This window comes from Oncorhynchus masou, chromosome 23 (assembly GCF_036934945.1).
Source record: "Oncorhynchus masou masou isolate Uvic2021 chromosome 23, UVic_Omas_1.1, whole genome shotgun sequence".
Taxonomy (NCBI): domain Eukaryota; kingdom Metazoa; phylum Chordata; class Actinopteri; order Salmoniformes; family Salmonidae; genus Oncorhynchus; species Oncorhynchus masou.
The window spans coordinates 22,375,629-22,393,494 of NC_088234.1; the positions used below are offsets into that span (position 1 = coordinate 22,375,629).

General features: G+C 43.2%; 2 protein-coding genes across 6 annotated transcripts in view; both read right to left on the reverse strand.

Moving 5' to 3' along the window:
• Positions 1 to 2,718, reverse strand: part of slc16a13 (solute carrier family 16 member 13) — a 41,051-nt gene extending 38,333 nt beyond the window's left edge. For all 5 annotated transcript variants that reach the window (XM_064931633.1, XM_064931629.1, XM_064931632.1 and 2 more), the window contains exons 1-2: positions 2,525 to 2,718; positions 1,815 to 1,866 (exon numbers count right to left, since the gene is read on the reverse strand). The gene's annotated coding sequence lies outside the window, so the exon portion shown is untranslated. The remainder of the gene's footprint in view (positions 1 to 1,814; positions 1,867 to 2,524) is intronic.
• Positions 2,719 to 7,863: 5,145 nt separating this feature from the next.
• On the reverse strand, positions 7,864 to 16,928 carry LOC135510595 (B-cell CLL/lymphoma 6 member B protein-like). The gene is given in 12 exon segments (XM_064931634.1): positions 7,864 to 10,169; positions 12,846 to 12,983; positions 13,161 to 13,303; positions 13,534 to 13,671; positions 14,378 to 14,464; positions 14,467 to 14,508; positions 14,630 to 15,030; positions 15,125 to 15,316; positions 15,610 to 15,855; positions 16,009 to 16,235; positions 16,391 to 16,477; positions 16,796 to 16,928. Coding segments are annotated over 11 exon segments (1,788 nt in total). The 5' UTR covers positions 16,424 to 16,477; positions 16,796 to 16,928; the 3' UTR covers positions 7,864 to 10,028.
• Between the last annotated feature and the right edge of the window lie 938 nt (positions 16,929 to 17,866).

The window sequence follows — 17,866 nt, forward strand, 5'->3', positions numbered from 1 at the left end:
CGATGTCATTTATAAAACAGCCCCCAACACTCTTCTCAGCAAACTGGATGTAGTCTATCATAGTGCCATCCGTTTTATTACCAAAGCCCCATATACTACCCACCACTTCGACCTGCATGCTCTTGTTGACTGGCCCTCACTACATAGGAGTCGCCAAACCCACTGGCTCGAGGTCATCTATGTCTTTGCTAGGTAAAACCCCACCTTAGCTCACTGGTCAAAGTTTACCCCGAATCCAACACCTGCTTCTGTATTAATGTTCATATGTCCTTGAATACCTGTGTGCTGAGGCTGTTTCTGTCATGTTACCTGTCGGTTCCTATTAAAATGTTTGACTCCCCGTACCTGCTTCTCATCTCCGGCGTCAGACCTTTTACATATCTGTATTCCCAGCCTTAGATTAGGGTCTTATTTATTTCAATTGACTGTAAAATCTTAAAATTTTTGTTCAGTGTAATTTAGTGTACAGATGTACGAAAAGGAAACCAGTTTCTTGCCGACACAGCAAAACATATCCATGCAGTAACCAGCTAAATGCCCTCCTGTTGTGTATCAAGGCTATTTGCCAAGACACGAAGGCAGCTCCAACTTCATTAAAGTTTCACTTCATTTACCAGAGAACTTGTTGGAATGTTCCCCTTTTTAAAGGGTCTCATCTTTTTGCAACTAAAATGGATGAATGGGTAAGAGACTTGTTAGTTAGTGGTTTACAGGTTGGTCTGTCAGAGCCTGGGGTGTGTGTTTTGACTCACTGAATGATTGGATCATAATAAGAGTGAAGTGAACAACCTTTTACTATTAAGTCATTTGGCAAACTACTGAGTTGCAATGGCAAACTTAAAAAAAAAAAAAAAAAACTCACAGAGATGCTATTTCTACGTCCCAAGAAACAAAGAGATCTGCTGTTTGATCTGACAATTAATCTCGATGGTTGCACAGTCTTCAAAAATAAAACTGAAGGACATCGGCGTTACTCTGGACCCTGATCGCTCTTTTGACTAACATAAAATATATTAAAGAGCAACTTTTTTCCATCTTTGTAACATTGAACAAATCTGAAACGTTTTGTCTAAAAACGAATCCATGTTTTTGTCACTCCAAGATCAGACTACTGAGCTGTTCCCCCGGACCTGCTGTTTTCGTCTCTCTCTCTCCTATCTATCTATCTCTCCCCCTCTCTCAACTTCCAAATGCTTGGCTATGAAAAGGGAACTGACATTTACTCCCGAGGTGCTGACCTGTTACACCCTCTAACCACTGTCATTATTTGACCCTGCTGGTCATCTATGAACGTTTGGACATCTTGAAGAACGAGCCTTAATGGCCATGTACCCTTATAATCTCCCCCCGAGCACAGCCAGAAGAGGACTGGCCATTCCCCAGAGCCTGGTTCCTCTCTAGGTTTCTTCCTAGGTTCCTGCCTTTCTGGGGATTTGTTCCTAGCCACCGTGCTTCTACATCTGCATTGCTTGCTGTTTAAGGTTTTAGGTTAGGTTTTTGTATAAGCACTTTGTGACAGCTGCTGATGTGAAAAGGGCTTTATAAATACATTTGATTGATAAAGTGGCATAGGAAAAACTGTTTGGTGTAGGAAGACTGCATAACTTGTGACATCATGGGATTGATAAATAATGAGATTACGTGCTGCATAAAATGACTGCTAGCTTTGTTTGAAATTTTGGCTAGTTTTCAACAGAAAACAGTATTGGCAAATGCACCTCATTACCTTTAATACTGACCCAGGTCTGATGGGGTGAGAGTGAGTGAGGGAATTAGAAGTTAGCTGAAGTTGTGTCTGTGTACGGATGTCCTACCTGAGAGGTGTGAGAGGGGCAGGATGGTCACCAGACTCCAGTGAGCTAGACGCTGCAGAAGACAGGGGTGGTTAGGTCTATTTTAGACTAGTAAACCTCTCGGTAACACTTAACATTAGTAAAGTGTTGTAATAACTCATTGTTACACTGTACATACACCGTTTTAAGGGTTGGATAAGGTTAGGACAATAACCACTGCTCAGTGTACAGTAACAATTACAATAATTGTTACTGTAGTTACAGCAATAATTACACAGTAAACCTAATAAGGGCACTGGAATGTAAATAGTCAAAATATCCATATAGACAGAAATAAAACTGCCAAAAAATACCGTTAGGTCTATTAGTCGTATTAAATATTTAAAATACCCAAATGCGGAACAAAGGGATGATTTTGAGGGACAGTATAGCCGACATTAACATTTGTCAGCAAGAGCATGGAGAGAGACACACAAGTTTGACAAAATCAACTTATGTTCAGTTTAATACGGCTATTTATTGACGTTTGTAGCTCTTGGTCAGAAGCATGCTTTTTTAACGGACCTCTCCAAGTTCAGCTGGAATTTAGACCGAAAGGATTGTACAAATGTGATTGTTTCGCGTCGTCTATCGCTGCTCTGAATATCTGATCTAAAAAAAATTGGAGAAGTGCTTAACATCACCCGTACCACATCCTCTGATTCAGAAATAATCACATTAATAATACATACCAAATGTAGGCTTGTTGTATTCGGCTCTCTGGAAAGTTTCACTGCAAGGCAGAATCCATGCTACGCAGTGAAGGTAACTCGTGGACTATGTGACAGACTATTTATTGTTGACGTGTGTCCTCTGTGGTTTTGTTAAATCGGTTTGTGCAGCTCGCAACTCCCACTTGGCAGCTCACAATGAAAATATTAAGAGGGGTTTCACTGAATAGACAGCACACGCGCATGCGCAGCAGCTCAGCTGATTGACATGAATCGTCTAAACACCATAGGCTACACATAACACACTTAGGCTACATTATGTCAAATGCTATCGGTGCAAAATGCTACATCTAATTGCCTACTATTCATTCCAGACCTTATTTTACGGTCCAACATTGCCCGTGATAAGACAAGTCTCAGAAATCCCATACCTAGGGCAACAGCATGTGTATGCTGGAACATTGGTAAGATTGTGGTAGGTAAACCCATCTGTCCAAACTATCATAAAACGGTGTGATCTCAATTTAAATGATTTTGGAATTATTTAAACACTTTCTGGTGATGCACTCTGGTGGCGGTGTATATAGCCTACACATGGGAATCGTTAGGAATATTTTAGTTGGTTAGCATGTGGTCAAAGCTCACTGCCTCCTTCTCCACTTCTGTATCATAGGCTATACGCTACCCTTATCCTGTATATCCTTGTTCACTTTCAAGCGTTTAATGAAAATACAGACATAGGCAATGCAATTGAAAACAAGGAACGTGCATAAATAGAAACCCTTTCGTGCATGCAGCAGATCAGAACAGGCGGTGAAATAGCTTACATTTCAGTTTTTTTTAATCAATGAAGCCAGCAGGCTAAGCTTGAGTGAGTTCGAGACACTTGCACTGTCTTAAAAAAATAGTTTTACCTGTATCCTAGTTTTCCACCTGTTTTCAGTTACTTTTCCGGCAACATGTTCGGCTATAGCTTAACACATTCGTCTCTTGGTAGCCTATAACCACGAATGCAACTGTAGCCAGCAAGCACATCGTGTATACGCTAATGTGCTCTTAACCTATGGGCTACCCATATAGGCTTCCCATATAGGCCTCCCATATAGGCCTACTACAAATATGCAATTTATGCAGTAGCAGCTGACATGTTTGCAAAGGGCGTCTGCATAGCCTCCAGCAAGTTGGGCCATTCCTATATTGCAGTGCCTTCTCTGTCCCCAGGATATCACACTTATTTAGTGTAAAATGTGGATTCCAAAAGGCTTTACATATAAATGCAGGTGTCCTTTACCTTAAAAACACAAAAATATGGATATGGAAAGGGAACTTAATGCATTTTTTGATGTAGCCGTTTGTTCCCGGGTGTTAGTCATCAACTTCCACGAGAAATATAAGCCTTAAATAACAACAATTAAAAATATGTAAAAAAATATATATATAAAAAAATGCATTATTTTATAATCCCAGTTAAATTCTCTCATCAATAACTTTTTTTTCATGACTATTGTATTTGTTATTTAAGATTCTGTGTCCCTGATATCACTTTGACACAACTATTGCTACTCACCCCGGTATTGGTTGATTCTTTAATTTCGTTGATTCATGGAGTGGAAGGTAGTGGTAAGAGTGTTCGGCCTGTAACCGAAAGTTTGTTAGATCGAATCCCCAAAATGACAAGGTAATCTTTCGTTCTGCCCCTGAACAAGGCAGTTAACCCACTGCTCCCAGGCCGTCATATCATTGCAAATAAGAATTCGTTCTTAACTGGCTTGCCTTGTTAAATAAATGATGAATACAACATTCCAGCCAACTCTTCAACACGTTTATCATAGGATATGTGATTTAAAATTGCCAGGGTGTCGTATTACGAGCAACAATGCCATAAATTAACCGACTGTGTTGGCTCGTATGGTTCGGTCTTTAATGAATGGAACGAAAAACGCGCAACGGCGTTTCTCAAGAGCGCGCCTTTGTAGGGGGCCTTGCGTTAATGTAGCGTTTACGTGCCAAACACTGAAAAGACACACCCTATCCACTCAGCCCTATAATTAAGTGGACACTTCTGATGAGGTATCATGGCGTCTGACGAATATACACTTGCAGGGCAAGGAAGGAATGATTTTTAAATGGACCACCCTTGTCTGAAAATTCGTCACTCGTTCATCACGCGATGATTGTGTTTTCAGCCATTGCTTGTGGGTGCTTTTTATCCGCTATAGTCAATTATGAGTGCATCATATTAAATATAATTATTAATGTACGCCTTGATAGCTAGAAAATGAATTAGATAACTAACGTTAGCCTGCCTAGCTGTAACTTCTGAATAAGGAAAATGTTATATTTATACAATTTACAAAATATTACCAAACAAAAACATATTTACAGTTTAAGTATTAGCAAAATGTCTAACTTATTTGCATTCGTTTTTACTTACACTTGTATGTTGACTTCTCCTTTGGTGTTGTTTTTACGTTTTCTCTGACTTTTCTTAGCGGATGTACAATCATCGTAAATTGAATTATGGGGAGTTTCAGGCCTCTGAGTGAACATAATTGTACACTCGCAAAGCCGACTAAAAACGAGGGCTTAATCATTTGGACCACCCTCCAAGATGGCAACGGGGATTCCCCCAAGGGCATAAGGCGAGAGTAAGTGGACAAGGGTGTGTCTTAAGTCCAAGGGCATAAGGCGAGAGTAAGTGGACAAGGGTGTGTCTTAAGTGTTTGGACCTCACATTAGTTCAACAATTATACAGTGCGTTATTAATGGCATGGGTAAAAAAGCTTATTGAAATGTATGGATTATGTGATAGAATTCTGAAATGTACAAAGTATTGAGATGTTTTCATGATTGAAAATTGTTTCCTATAGTAATGATAAACATTTGTTGGAACTTGAAGATTCATCAACCAACCAACAAACAAACCAACGCAAACCAATTGTGGCGGTTTTGCTTAGAGGGAGTAGACAGCTATGACCGGAAGTGACTTTTTGTAGTAGGTGAGGAGAACATTTTAGCTAAGCCTAACCCTTTTCTTAACCTTAACCTAAGTCTCATAACCTGCCATGTTAATTATCCTGACCTGCTGCATAAATTCTCCTAACCTGCTATGAAAAAGTCACTTCTGGTTGTTGCTGTACTCCCTCTAGTCAGAACCGCGGTTAACTCGGCCAATTATGTCCTGTGCTATTGGGAAAAGCATGCACACACACACTTCTCCCAGCATCACAATCAACATGTTGATTTACCTCCCAGAAATATAATTAACATTTTCACCAGTGCCAATTACGCTTCAACTCTGCCAATACAATGAGCAATGCAATTAACAGAACAGAGATGACAATCAGCCCTGGTTATGGAGCATAGAATGAATGATGAATTCATACATCGCCTGCTGGGGCACAACTTTCACTGGGGACGGAGGGGACACATTTGAAATCGCATTTTTGTCCCGTTTTATCATTGGAATGTGATGCAAAACAAGGCAACGGTGTGCTTTGGGACCACGCAGACGCCTCCGAGCAGTCGGGTAGGCTGTTTAGAGTGTTTATTCGACTGGATAAAAAAAATATCAAAACAATTATGTCCCTCCCACTTCTAAAACCAAAGTTTCTCCCCTGATAGCCTGTAACTTATGATACAAGCATTGAGGTGTGAGGATGCTGCCAGTGTCAAGAACTAATAGGGTCCAGCAGATGAAATGCCTGTTGATTTACAGATAGTAGGCCATGTCATGTCAGTGATTTATCATAGAGATCCTATGAAATGACTAATTCCTAATTCAATGGTGATGCTCTCATTGGTGGAAAGGCTGGGGGGAGTGGTTGGAAAGTCCTCTCTCATTTCCAACGCTTGTCTAAGTAACTGCCACTTGTCCTCTCTGCCATTCCCTCGCAGACAATGGCAGTCTGCAAACGTAATGCATCCTCCTTCCTCAAAGGAGAGCATTGGAGGAGTGGATCCAAGGTCTCTCCCTTGGACCACATCCTCCAATGCGCTTTGATAGGAATTGAGGAAGCACTTTCGCAGTCAGAAAGCAAGACAAGATCTCTCAGATTTTTTTTAAACCATGACTTACATTTTGTATAACATTAGCCTAATACAAACAGTTCTGTAGGAATGAGGTTTGTGCAGTGAGCCTAATACATTATCACAACATATTGGCTCAATGGCTGGCCTGCCAACATTGTTCCTCTCAGACCATATTATATTTCAAAACTCAAGCTTTGATAAATATATAGATTAGTTGGTGTAGCACTTGTGAGGCACAGCTGAACATAATTTTTTTATTTTACTGGACTGATGGTACCTGCATCTGACTGTCATGGTGCTTTCAAGACCACTGGGAACTCTGGGGGAAAAATGAAGTCAAATCATGACGTCAGTGATCTTCATGTCGGAAACATGAACTCAATTATAAAACAGCAGCTCTATGCTGTATTACCTGACAGTCTCTCTGTGGTCATGGTTTTAAGTTTTTCAATCTTAAGCAGGCTAGTATCTAACTTTGCTGTGGCCTGCCTCGTGGAATCTCTGTAGGGACGGTGATTTGAGCTATCTGACTGCCAGCACAGTAGGCGCACTGGATTTAGCCACAGATCTCCCGATCTTCTGTGTAGGCAGTTTGTCTTTCAGACAAACCAAGTGGTTAAACATGGGAACACTTTGCTTACCCCCTGCGCAGGGCTTCTACCGCCAACAGCGCAATACAAATAAATCAAAAAAGAAGCTCAAGCCTTTGTCGTTGGCTTTTCTACAGAAATGTTTGGTGATCGAATAGGAAGGCCTTGAAGATCAACCAGTCGATCACCACTGCTATAGGGGATAGTTCGAGTGCCACAGACGATGAGCTGATCAAGTCCTTCTGCCTGCCACAAGCCCATCACAGAGCAGGAAATGGGGATGACAGAGGGTGGGAGAGTTTAGCAGGGGCCGCTGCCCCTTTGCCACAGGAAGTAGTATGCTGACACACATAGTGGACGGCAGTGTGCGCTCCGCATTAGAGCCGTGCCGGAAACAGGTGCCCGGGACTCCATTGTTCCTTCCTTCACCAACACCCAGATTCAGAGAACTGTTTGAGGAGCTGTTGGCTCCTCTGAGTCTTGCAGGTCTGAAGGGTGAGTTAATGAGGAAGGAAGTCGAGGGAGGAGGTGTGTTTTGTGTGTGTGTGTGTGTTAGTGTTAATATCAGTATGATAGGTAGAATACTGATTTCAGAATTCTATTGAATAATATCTGATTCTTTTCAATTAAATATTATTTTCCTAACTATGGTACAGGTACTTAGACTTACACAAGCCATCTCCAGGGGGCATATTATTTAGGACTTTAACACATACAACAGAAAATATTCACAACTCATTTGTAGTTAAGGTCAATCAATTTAATTTAATTAGTATAAAACAGTCCTTGTCTTTGTCCAGCAAAAGAACACCATACATTTTCAAATATCAATATCATCTCTCATCCATTTTTACAGTCTCATTATCTAGCTTTTATGCTCTGAGAGAAGATATTCCTTCATACACAAGAGACGGAAGTCCTTTGCCTGCTCGGACTCTGCACTGATGACAAGTTATAGTCTGCCATTTTAAATAAAAACCTTTAGAAAAATACAGAACGGATGTAATGGGCAAAACATCTTATCTTATATGACACCTGTCATATACATTAGACAAAGGCCCCAGGCCTTTGGTTTTAGTGTGTAAAAAATAAACATTAGTTAAAAAGCTATTTAAAGCTGACACAGTCGGGGTAGTCTATTCACACGTTAGTGCTTGGGGCATTATTACCTTTGTTCGTAGGGCATTATTACCTTTGTTCGTAGGGCATTATTACCTTTGTTCTTAGGGCATTATTACCTATCTCTGTATTGTTATGCAATGACATCTTTGTGGCATTGCCATCTCAAATACTCAACAATGTGTCCCGGTCCCTAAAAATGAGCTGTAGCACTTGAAAATAAACAAAGCATTGTCGCAGAACTTTCTTTCACTTGCTCTATTCAACTCTACAACTTACTATAACATTCTTTCCGTCACTCTAATAAAGTCCATTCCTCATCTCATGATTCCAACCAACCATGTCAAATGTATTTTCTCTTCTAGCCACACTCCTTAGTCCTTCATCCTCATTTTCTCCCTTCTCGTCTAGCTCTGTCTGTGTCTCAATCACTCTCTACTCATAACCTCCAAACTCTCAACTTTTCAAAGCACCTCCTTGGATACAAAAACATATCATACTCTCCCAGTAACTTTCGACAGCTCTCTTGACATGTTATCCACCTAACGCTTAAAGCGGCCTGAGACCGCCTCCAGCTCAATACCTTAGGATGACAATGCCTCTCCTCTATCTACATACCAGCTCCGATCTCTGGCGCCGGCCGCCTTTCCACAAATCCTTTACAACATCATGGTTTGATTGGCTTACAACTAGTCATGTATATGTGTTTATAATGGCCCCTCTAGCCAGTGAGTGAAACATACTTGAGTGAAACATACTTGAGCTCATGTTTTTGAGGGGCGAGGCTGAGCTCTCAATCAGGCAGTTTTGATGGGGCCAGGCAGTTTTGAATGGCATCCTATTCCTGTAGGCTCCATGAGCCCTTGTCAAAAGTAGTGCACTATATAATGTACAGGGTTCGTTTGCATAAAACATTAAGTGTTTCCCTTAAGGCTTTACATTAAGAAATAATTGTCCCTTGCCTAAGGGAATTGTTTAAAGGTGTTGCATAGAGCCCCTCAAATATTTTCTTTTTACTGTAATTTAAAGGCATGTATGGCAGGCAGAGTATCTGGTTACCATGGGCTTAGTCTGATTCACTGACTTAACCTCTCGTCAAAGAGGTCATTTTCATTTTGTGAGATATCAAAATGGAACTTAATTGCTTCAGAAGATAATAAACCTAGTTTCTTGTTACTTTTTTCTCAACTTGTTTATATTACTTCCTAGTATTTCAAGCTAGTTAACAGAGTAGCTATAGCTAACTAGCCAGCTACCTTTTGTAGCCATGGATCGTGCACCTTCCATTGTTTAGCTAAGTAGCTAGCTGGTTGACGTTTTCCTTTTGTAGCCATGGATCGTGCACCTTCCATTGTTTAGCTAAGTAGCTAGCTGGTTGACGTTTTCCTTTTGTAACCAGAGCAGATGAAAGTAACATTCACATCCACAAAATCTGTTTACATTGATATCCAAACTGAATGAAGCAGTTAACGGACCTCATGGGCACCATTAACTTTTTCACTTAATTTAAGGGAGAAATTCACTTTTTAAAATGTTTTGTTCAACTGATTTAAAGTTAAGAAAACTGTAAGTGAACAGATAAGGGGAAAAGGAACTTAAGGTGTTTTATGCAACCAGGCCCAGGCTGCCATTTGGGACAGAGCCATGGACAATAACAACACAGGAGAAACCAGGGTGGAAACTGATAAACAATCATGATTTGATTGACATAAATGTTGGGGTTGTTCTTGGTATCTGTGGGGTTATGGTAAGGGGTTAAAGGTTATGGGTCAAAGGGAGGACCGTCAACAGGCCTGCAGGATGGGCTGGTAGGGGTCGGTCAGGACCTTGTAGCGGATCTTGGTGTTGGTGACGGCGCCATGCTTCTGCCTCAGGTGGAGACGCAGCTGGCTCTTGTGGCGGAAGTGCAGGTCACACTTCTCACACTGGGAGAGAGAGAGAGAGAGACAGAGAGAAATCAAAACTCCAAACCTACAATCTGATTATTGGACAAAATTACCTGGAAGGATTCCTACTACCATAGATTGTTATTTCCAAGCTATACAGCAAATGCTCTGGCAAACAGAAACCTGAAAACACCATCTAACCTTGAACTGAGTGAGTAATGTTTAGTCTGAAGCTACCTTTTAAAGTCAAGAAGAAAAATACATTACAATGATATATTTTACTTTATAAGGACTGAATGCTAAGTTAAGGCAACCAAGCTTGATAGGACAGAACAGATCTGACTGAAACTTGAATTAGCACTGAGATGTGAAGTGAGAGGTGTCAAAGCCCTTGAGCCCAGCAATGGCAGGAGAGTCAGCCTACCCTTCCCAAATGCCAAGGCCTTTGAAGCCCCCTCCTGCTGTTCAGAGGTCATTACAATACAGTACCCCGTGGATGTAAAAAATGATAAGGCACGAAAAGAGTATTAAAAAGAAGCTCCTTATGGAAAACCAAGAGACACTTTTTGCTGACTATTATAAAAATGTGATAATAAGCAACTTGTTCTTCCACACAGACCATCCCCTGGCATGGCACAGTGCTATATAAACACACTACCACTGTTAAAGTGTGTGTGTGTGTGTGTGGGGGGGGGGGGTTGGTGATGGATGGAGACTCAGGATGTTAACCTGTACAAGTCTAAAACAGTAATGGTACAGGGAAACCCCAAACAGTTTCGGCTGGACTTTTACATAATCAAAGAGAGAGCTCAGCAGGTTAAGCTCTACCCCGAGCGTGTCAGACCAAACCTCTTCATTATACAACACCACAGATGAGCAACCCCATACGGAAAGTCAATCTCCCAGCACTACTCCCTTGTTGAAATGAAGAATACATTCACAGAGCTGGAGGTAAGACAGGTGGAGCTGGAACAGCAGGTGAACACACTCCAGTCAGCACAAAAAATAGTCCAGCTCAACAACACCCCCTCAACCAGACCCAGAGAGCTGGAGGTGGAGAGAGACATATCTGTACTCTGGACTGAGGTGAGACAACATCAACAGGAGATGATCAGAGTGCACTAGAGCACGAGAGGAAAGGATCAGAGTTCTGGAGGTGAGGGGGATGGCGTGTGACAGATAACAACCCATTAGAGAGTTGGCCACCCCTGCAGAGAAGCTAGCAGAACAGCCCACCTCAGCCCCTGAGCATGGCCTCGATATCACAGCAAGACAGGCAAATTAAGAACCCCAAACCCAGGGGATCCCACCCCCCATCAGCCACCCTGATAGCCCTCCTGATAACCCCCCCCCCCCCCCCCCACACACCCACTGAGGACATACCCACGCCACAGAATGTACTCCTTATGGGCTCAAATGGGAAATAGACACAAGAAAATAAACTTTTCCCAAAACACACAGTGTCTAAACTCTGGTGTTCAAACACCCAGGATGCCCTAGAGCTTCTTTCTGAGGACCAACTAGGGTCACCCAGCTATATAATAATACACACAGTCACAAATGACCTGAGACCACAGCAGTAAAGTGTGGCCACAGCACTCAAGGGAGTGATTGAAAAAGCTTTACCCTGGACTTGAACAGCCTTTACGACCAGGTCCACCTATACAAGGCAGTAGTGCCCACCTTTGTCTGGACCCTAAAGGACATCGCCCTCAACCGCAGCCCCAACACCTCACACAGGAGAAACAGATCAATAGACACCCCACCCAGACCAGCGAGACACTCTCGCAGACCTGCGGGACAGAATTTCCATAACAAAGCCATCACCTACAGAGAGATGAGAAGGGAAGATTTCCCTAAGCTGGACTTGGGGCTCTGTACACAAACAGACCCCACAGAGCAACACAATTAGACCCAACCAAATAATGAGAAAACTAAAAGATAATTGGAAAAAAATTACAAAAAACAGCTAAATAGAATTCTATTTGACCCCTAAACAGAGAGTGACCCAAACTTAAGGAAAGGTTTAACTATGTACAGACTCAGTGAGCATAGCCTTGTTATTGAGAAAGGCCACCGTAGGAAGACCTGGCTCTCAAGAGAAGACAGGCGATGTGCTCACTGCCCACAAAATGAGGTGGAAACTGAGCTGCACTTCCTATCCTCCTGCCAGATCTATGACCATATTAGAGACACATATTTCCCTCAGATTACACAGATCCACAAAGAATTTGAAAACACAGCCAATTTTTATAAACTCTCATTTCTACTGGGTAAAATACCAGTGTGCCATCATAGCAGCAAGATCTGTGACCTGTTGCCACAAGAAAAGGGCAACCAATGAAGAACAATCACCATTGTAAATACAATATTTATGTTTATTTATTTTCCCTTTTGTACTTCCAACTATTTGCACATCGTTACAACACTGTACATAGCCATAATATAACATGAAATGTCTTTATTCTTTTGGAACTTCTGTGAGTGTAATGTTTACTGTTCATTTTTATTGTTTATTATATACTTCACTTGCTTTGGCAATGTTAACATATATGAGAGAGAGAGAGGAATTTTTTCATCATTGAATAACGGCGTGTACACTAGCAAGAGGTCAAACACAAGAGGCTTGCCTACCTGCATGCGGGCGTGCATTATGTGTGTGTCTGTGTCTGCACACGTATGTGTGTGTTTGTCATGTATGGGTAGTATACTCACAGTGTAAGGCTTCTCTCCAGTGTGAATGCGCAGGTGACTCTTCAGGGTCTGCAGGTGACGGAAGCGAGTGCCGCAGGTGTGACAGGGATAAGGCTTCTCCCCCGTGTGAATCAGAACATGGGCTCGCAAGTGGGCCACCTGTAAGACCACAGACACACAAGTCAACCAGATGAACGTTGCTAAATAACGTATAACATCAACCGACGAGTTTAGTTTGATCTTACACTTTGGTCCTCCACACACACACTCCTTTCCTGCCACACACACACATATCCTCTCTCCAACCCCTGTCCCTCGTGAGTGTTGGGTCCTCACCTGAACGAATCGGGCCCCGCAGGTATCACAGCGGTAGGGCTTCTCTCCGGAGTGGATGCGGGAGTGCGTCTTCAGGTTGGCGGGCCGGTTGAACTGGGCACCGCACACGTTGCAGCGATAAGGCTTGTCTCCTACAATGGGGGCTGGAAAAGAAGGGAAAGGGAAGGTCAGCAAATGAAACATACACACACCAACTACCTGTGGCGATAATCAACTGTAATAAGGAGCCATTATCATAATACTTAACTGTCCAAACTGCTGCAAACCATCCGTTTGATACTATGATGATAAATGGCACCCAAACATCATGTATTGGAGGTGTGTGTGTGTGTGTTAAATAACATCATCAGATGTGATGGGTTATATGCCTCACCTGTGCAGGTAGTCTTTATCACGCTCAGGTTGCCGGAGTAACAGAATGGCAAGCCGTAATTCTCACGCTTAATTGGGTGTTGGCAGTGGTGGGCGGCCTCTGGCTCCAATGGGTGTGGTGCCAGACAGCAAGGCAAGACTGAGAGGGAGGTGCAGAGAAATATTATACATCAATACATATCTCATATATTAACATATGACTGTATGTATATTATAAACACACACATACATACATATATATATATATATATATATATATATATATATATATATATATATATATATATATATATATATACATACATACATATATATACACGTTTATAATCTGTCACTCCTTAGCTGAAGAAAATATGTTTTCTACATGTTATCTGTCATGTCTTGTTATGTCTGTTCCTGTCCTTTTTCTTCACTCTCTCTCTCTGCTGGTCTTTTTAGGTTACCTTCTCTGTCTCTCATTCTTCAGCTGTTCTACATTTCCCCTAACTAGCTCATTCTCTCTTTCCCCACCTGTTCTCTCTTCCCCCTCTGATTAGGTCTCTATTTCTCTCTCTGTTCCTGCTACTTTCAGTGTCTGATTCTTGTTTGTGTTTTTTGATGCCAGAAGCAAGCTGTCGTCTCGTTTGCTTCCACCTTGTCCTGTCCTGTCGGAGTCTGCCTGGCAGGTGCATCCTGCACTATACTAACGTTCTTTTTGTTCCGCTGACAACGTTGGAAGAGGATTTATGCCATTCCTGTTTTTTCATTAAAGAACTCTGTTTTCTGTTAAAGCCGCTTTTGGGTCTTCACTCAAGTTCATAACATTATCTCTGCTGCTGCTGAGTGAGGTAGTAAGGTTGCAGTACCTGTTCCTTCCTTGTGGGTGGGGGGCTCCATGGGGGGTTCCACAGGGTGGGCTGGCAGCCCTGGGTGGGGAACCAGGGAGGGCTGCAGCCAGGGACATCATAGCAGGAGGAAAGAATATTGTCAGTGACAACTTAAACTATCTCCTTGGACAGACAAGGTCCCTTAGAACGTTTACTGTCAACATGACTTAGAGGTTGAGATAGTGCTATCTTAAGGGCTTTGTTTCATCATATGCATAATACTGACAACACACCTTTCATTTTGTCCGGATCCTTCCCTTGGCCACGCCTCCATAGGTGGCTTCAATGTCACTTCCATCCTATCAGAGGTGGGGATGTGGTCAAGCTGCTGCCGGCCCTCCTCAGGCTCCTCCTCCTTCATTGTGTTTTTAGCACATAGGGGGTTGAGGACAATGTACTTGTATTTCTTCCAGTTGCAGGCTTTGGGGTCAGGGTTGCGCTTGGGTTCACCTAGATTACAGGTGTTGGACTCCGCAGGAGAGTTGGGCTGACAGCTGGAGCGAGACGGGCTGTCTGGAGATGGGGTGGAAGCCAGGATGGGTGATTCAGGCTCCTGCTTTAGTTCCTTTGACCTGGGCTCGCGGGTCAGGAAAGTCCCTGGCTGCAGACAGGCCCGGAAGTTTCCAGGGACCCTGCTGGACAAACAAAGGAACTCATGTAATGATCTAGCTGAACTCAGACAATGGGACATTGGCCCACACTTTACAGAGACACACACACACACACCTGGCCGAGTCATGACACATACGACCCTCGGCCTCCGCTGCGGACTGGGAGGGGGTGGAGACAACGAGGACAGATGGGCGGGGTCTTCCATTGACAGGGGGATTAAGAGGAGCTCCCCCTGAGAGTGCTGCAGACATTACAGACACCGTGGAGTCCAGCTTCATTTGAGGGGGCGTCCCTCTCATCCTCTCACTGTAAACAAAAGGAACTGTCAGGTAACGCCTGTCAATCATATTTTATCATATCAGCCAGGGCGCCCATAGTAGAGAAATTTAATGCCTCACACATTTGAAAACACAATTTAGAGCTTAAAAAGCATGCAACTAACTGAAATTATTATCTACGTTTACCCTAATTTAAAGTCTCTCTGTCACCGTTCTTTGAGTGAATGCACTTTTTACTCTAATCCTGTAAACTACCATTATCACTCCCACCCCTCCAGCCTCTCAACACTCACCCATTGACTTCTATAGATAGGGGTTCACCTGTGTAACATGAAAGCTCTGCAGGCGTCAGCCACGTGGTCCATCTGCAGGTAGGTGGCGACGGAGAGCACTCCGGGGACTGTGCGTGGCGTGAGTGGCAGCTGGGAGGTGTACATGAAGTCCAGGACCAGGGAGACGCTGGAGGGGTCCAGGGAGTCAGGGAGTGACAGGGTCAGGGCCTGGCCTCCAGCACCACTCCATCCAGGAGAGGACACACGACGGGAGTACAGGGAGTAGAAGAACCCACTAAGAGAGACGGAGAGAAAGGAATGAGTGAGTATTTTAAGAGTAAAATAATCCCACAGCACACCCCCCCCCCTCGCAAAGTAGAACAAAAACAAGAAGAACAATAACAAAAAGACCAGGAAAATGACAATGAATATTATTATCTGAGCTAACCTGCATGCAATGAGCACAGCACAGTGTGCCTGCAGTCGGGCAGTGCCCACCACCAGGGTGGCATCGGTCAGAATGTTCTGGTGCCTCAGCTCGTTCAGATTCAGCAGGACGTCATTGGAGTGGCGCGTAAACTCCTTTACGTATCCCTGCGCAGCAGCTGCTTCAGACCCCGCCGCCTCATGCCTCCCTCCAACCCTATATCCCTCCACCACCTGGATCTTGCTCATCTTTTGTTTGGGAGATAAAGGAAAAGACAGACTTGTTTTCACAGAATATAATTTAATTATAGTAGAATTACAATGGCACTATGTATATTATGGAAGTCTCTGAAATATATCATATACTGTCCCAGTCAAAGTGCAGCTGCCTCACATTGACCTACCCTGTTGCAGAAGACACCAGCTAGAGAAAACATGGAGGGCAGTCTCCTGGACGCCTCTGTTAGGTGAGACCAGCTCCCTACTCGTACCTGCACGAAGCAAAACAAGACGACACTGAAACATAGTGCATCTTTACGAAACACTGTGTAATTAATGTACCTGATGTACTGACACCTCCCCATTTTATATAATTACATATCTGTCATGTTGTAAGAAATGTAATATAGCCACAGAAAGAGATTCTTATTCACACATAATTCACCCTCCAGGTGCCACCATGTTGAAGAAATGTACACTTAGACAGAAAAGTTACAAGATGATACATGAACATCCAATCCAGGCAACACGTAAATATTATGAACAATTATATATATATATATATATAAAACGTCTAGGTTACCACTTACCCCGACCAGCAGGGACGAGAACCAATGCGCACGATGCTGTCCTCACAACCCTCAGTTCAACTCTCAGGTTCCTCAATCAGTAACTAACTGTCTTCAGGCTAGGCTGGGCAATAACCTACTCCCTCCACAGTTGTCTGAGCAAGACTGTCCAGGGTAGCCAGAGGGAGGGGAGTTTTTATAATGTTGCGCAGGAAGCCTGATTCCTGATCAGGGCCGCTCATGTCCTCTTTCCTCAACAGCCCACGCCTACCCTGGAAGCTGTGCTGCCTACAGCAGGAAAAGGCTCAAGCCCAAACCCAGTGCTCCAACTCGGCAGGCGGGGTATTTTTAGTGGAATATTAGTTTTCTAACGCCTCTACAAACAAAGTGATGGCAGGAAAGTGGCGTGTGTTTTTGCGCCGAGTAGGAAAACAAATGTATATGAGGATCCTAAGGGAAAAGGGATGATGAGGGTGAGGCTATCCAGGAGTTTACCCTCAAGGTTAGAGAAGACCATCCTCCACCATGGACTAGCAATGCCTTCCTCCCTCTGAGGAAACTGTCGGGGAGGAAGTTTGAAGAACACCTACATGTTAGATAAACAAACCTCGTTCCAACCTCAAAGCCTGCCCCATGGGAGAGAGGCTCTTCAGATATTAGATAAGGGCTAACTCTTCAAATGTAACACGGTATAGAACAAGCAGAAACCAGTGACTTGAATGACTTAACCTTGCACTTCCACATACATCAGGCTGGACAATTGGAACATGTTGCGTTGTCTGTTTCACCAGACGCATATAGTATCCTTCCTCAACTTACTGCAACTTAGGGTTAGCAAGCGGCAAAATCAGAGCTATTTTACAGACGCTCTAAATAACATCAAATGTTATCTAAATGTTGAGTATATTTCTGAGGTGACAGATCCAGGTGAACATGGAGTTGTGAGGGCTCCATAAAGGCTTCCGGAAGTTTCTGGCCTGCTGCCAGAGGGGAGGAAGGAAACGGGAGAGTGGGGTGAGGAGGGTGGTGGGGGAGATGGGAGATACCCTCTCCCTGGCTTGCAAAACAACAACCCCCAAGATTGATAGAAAT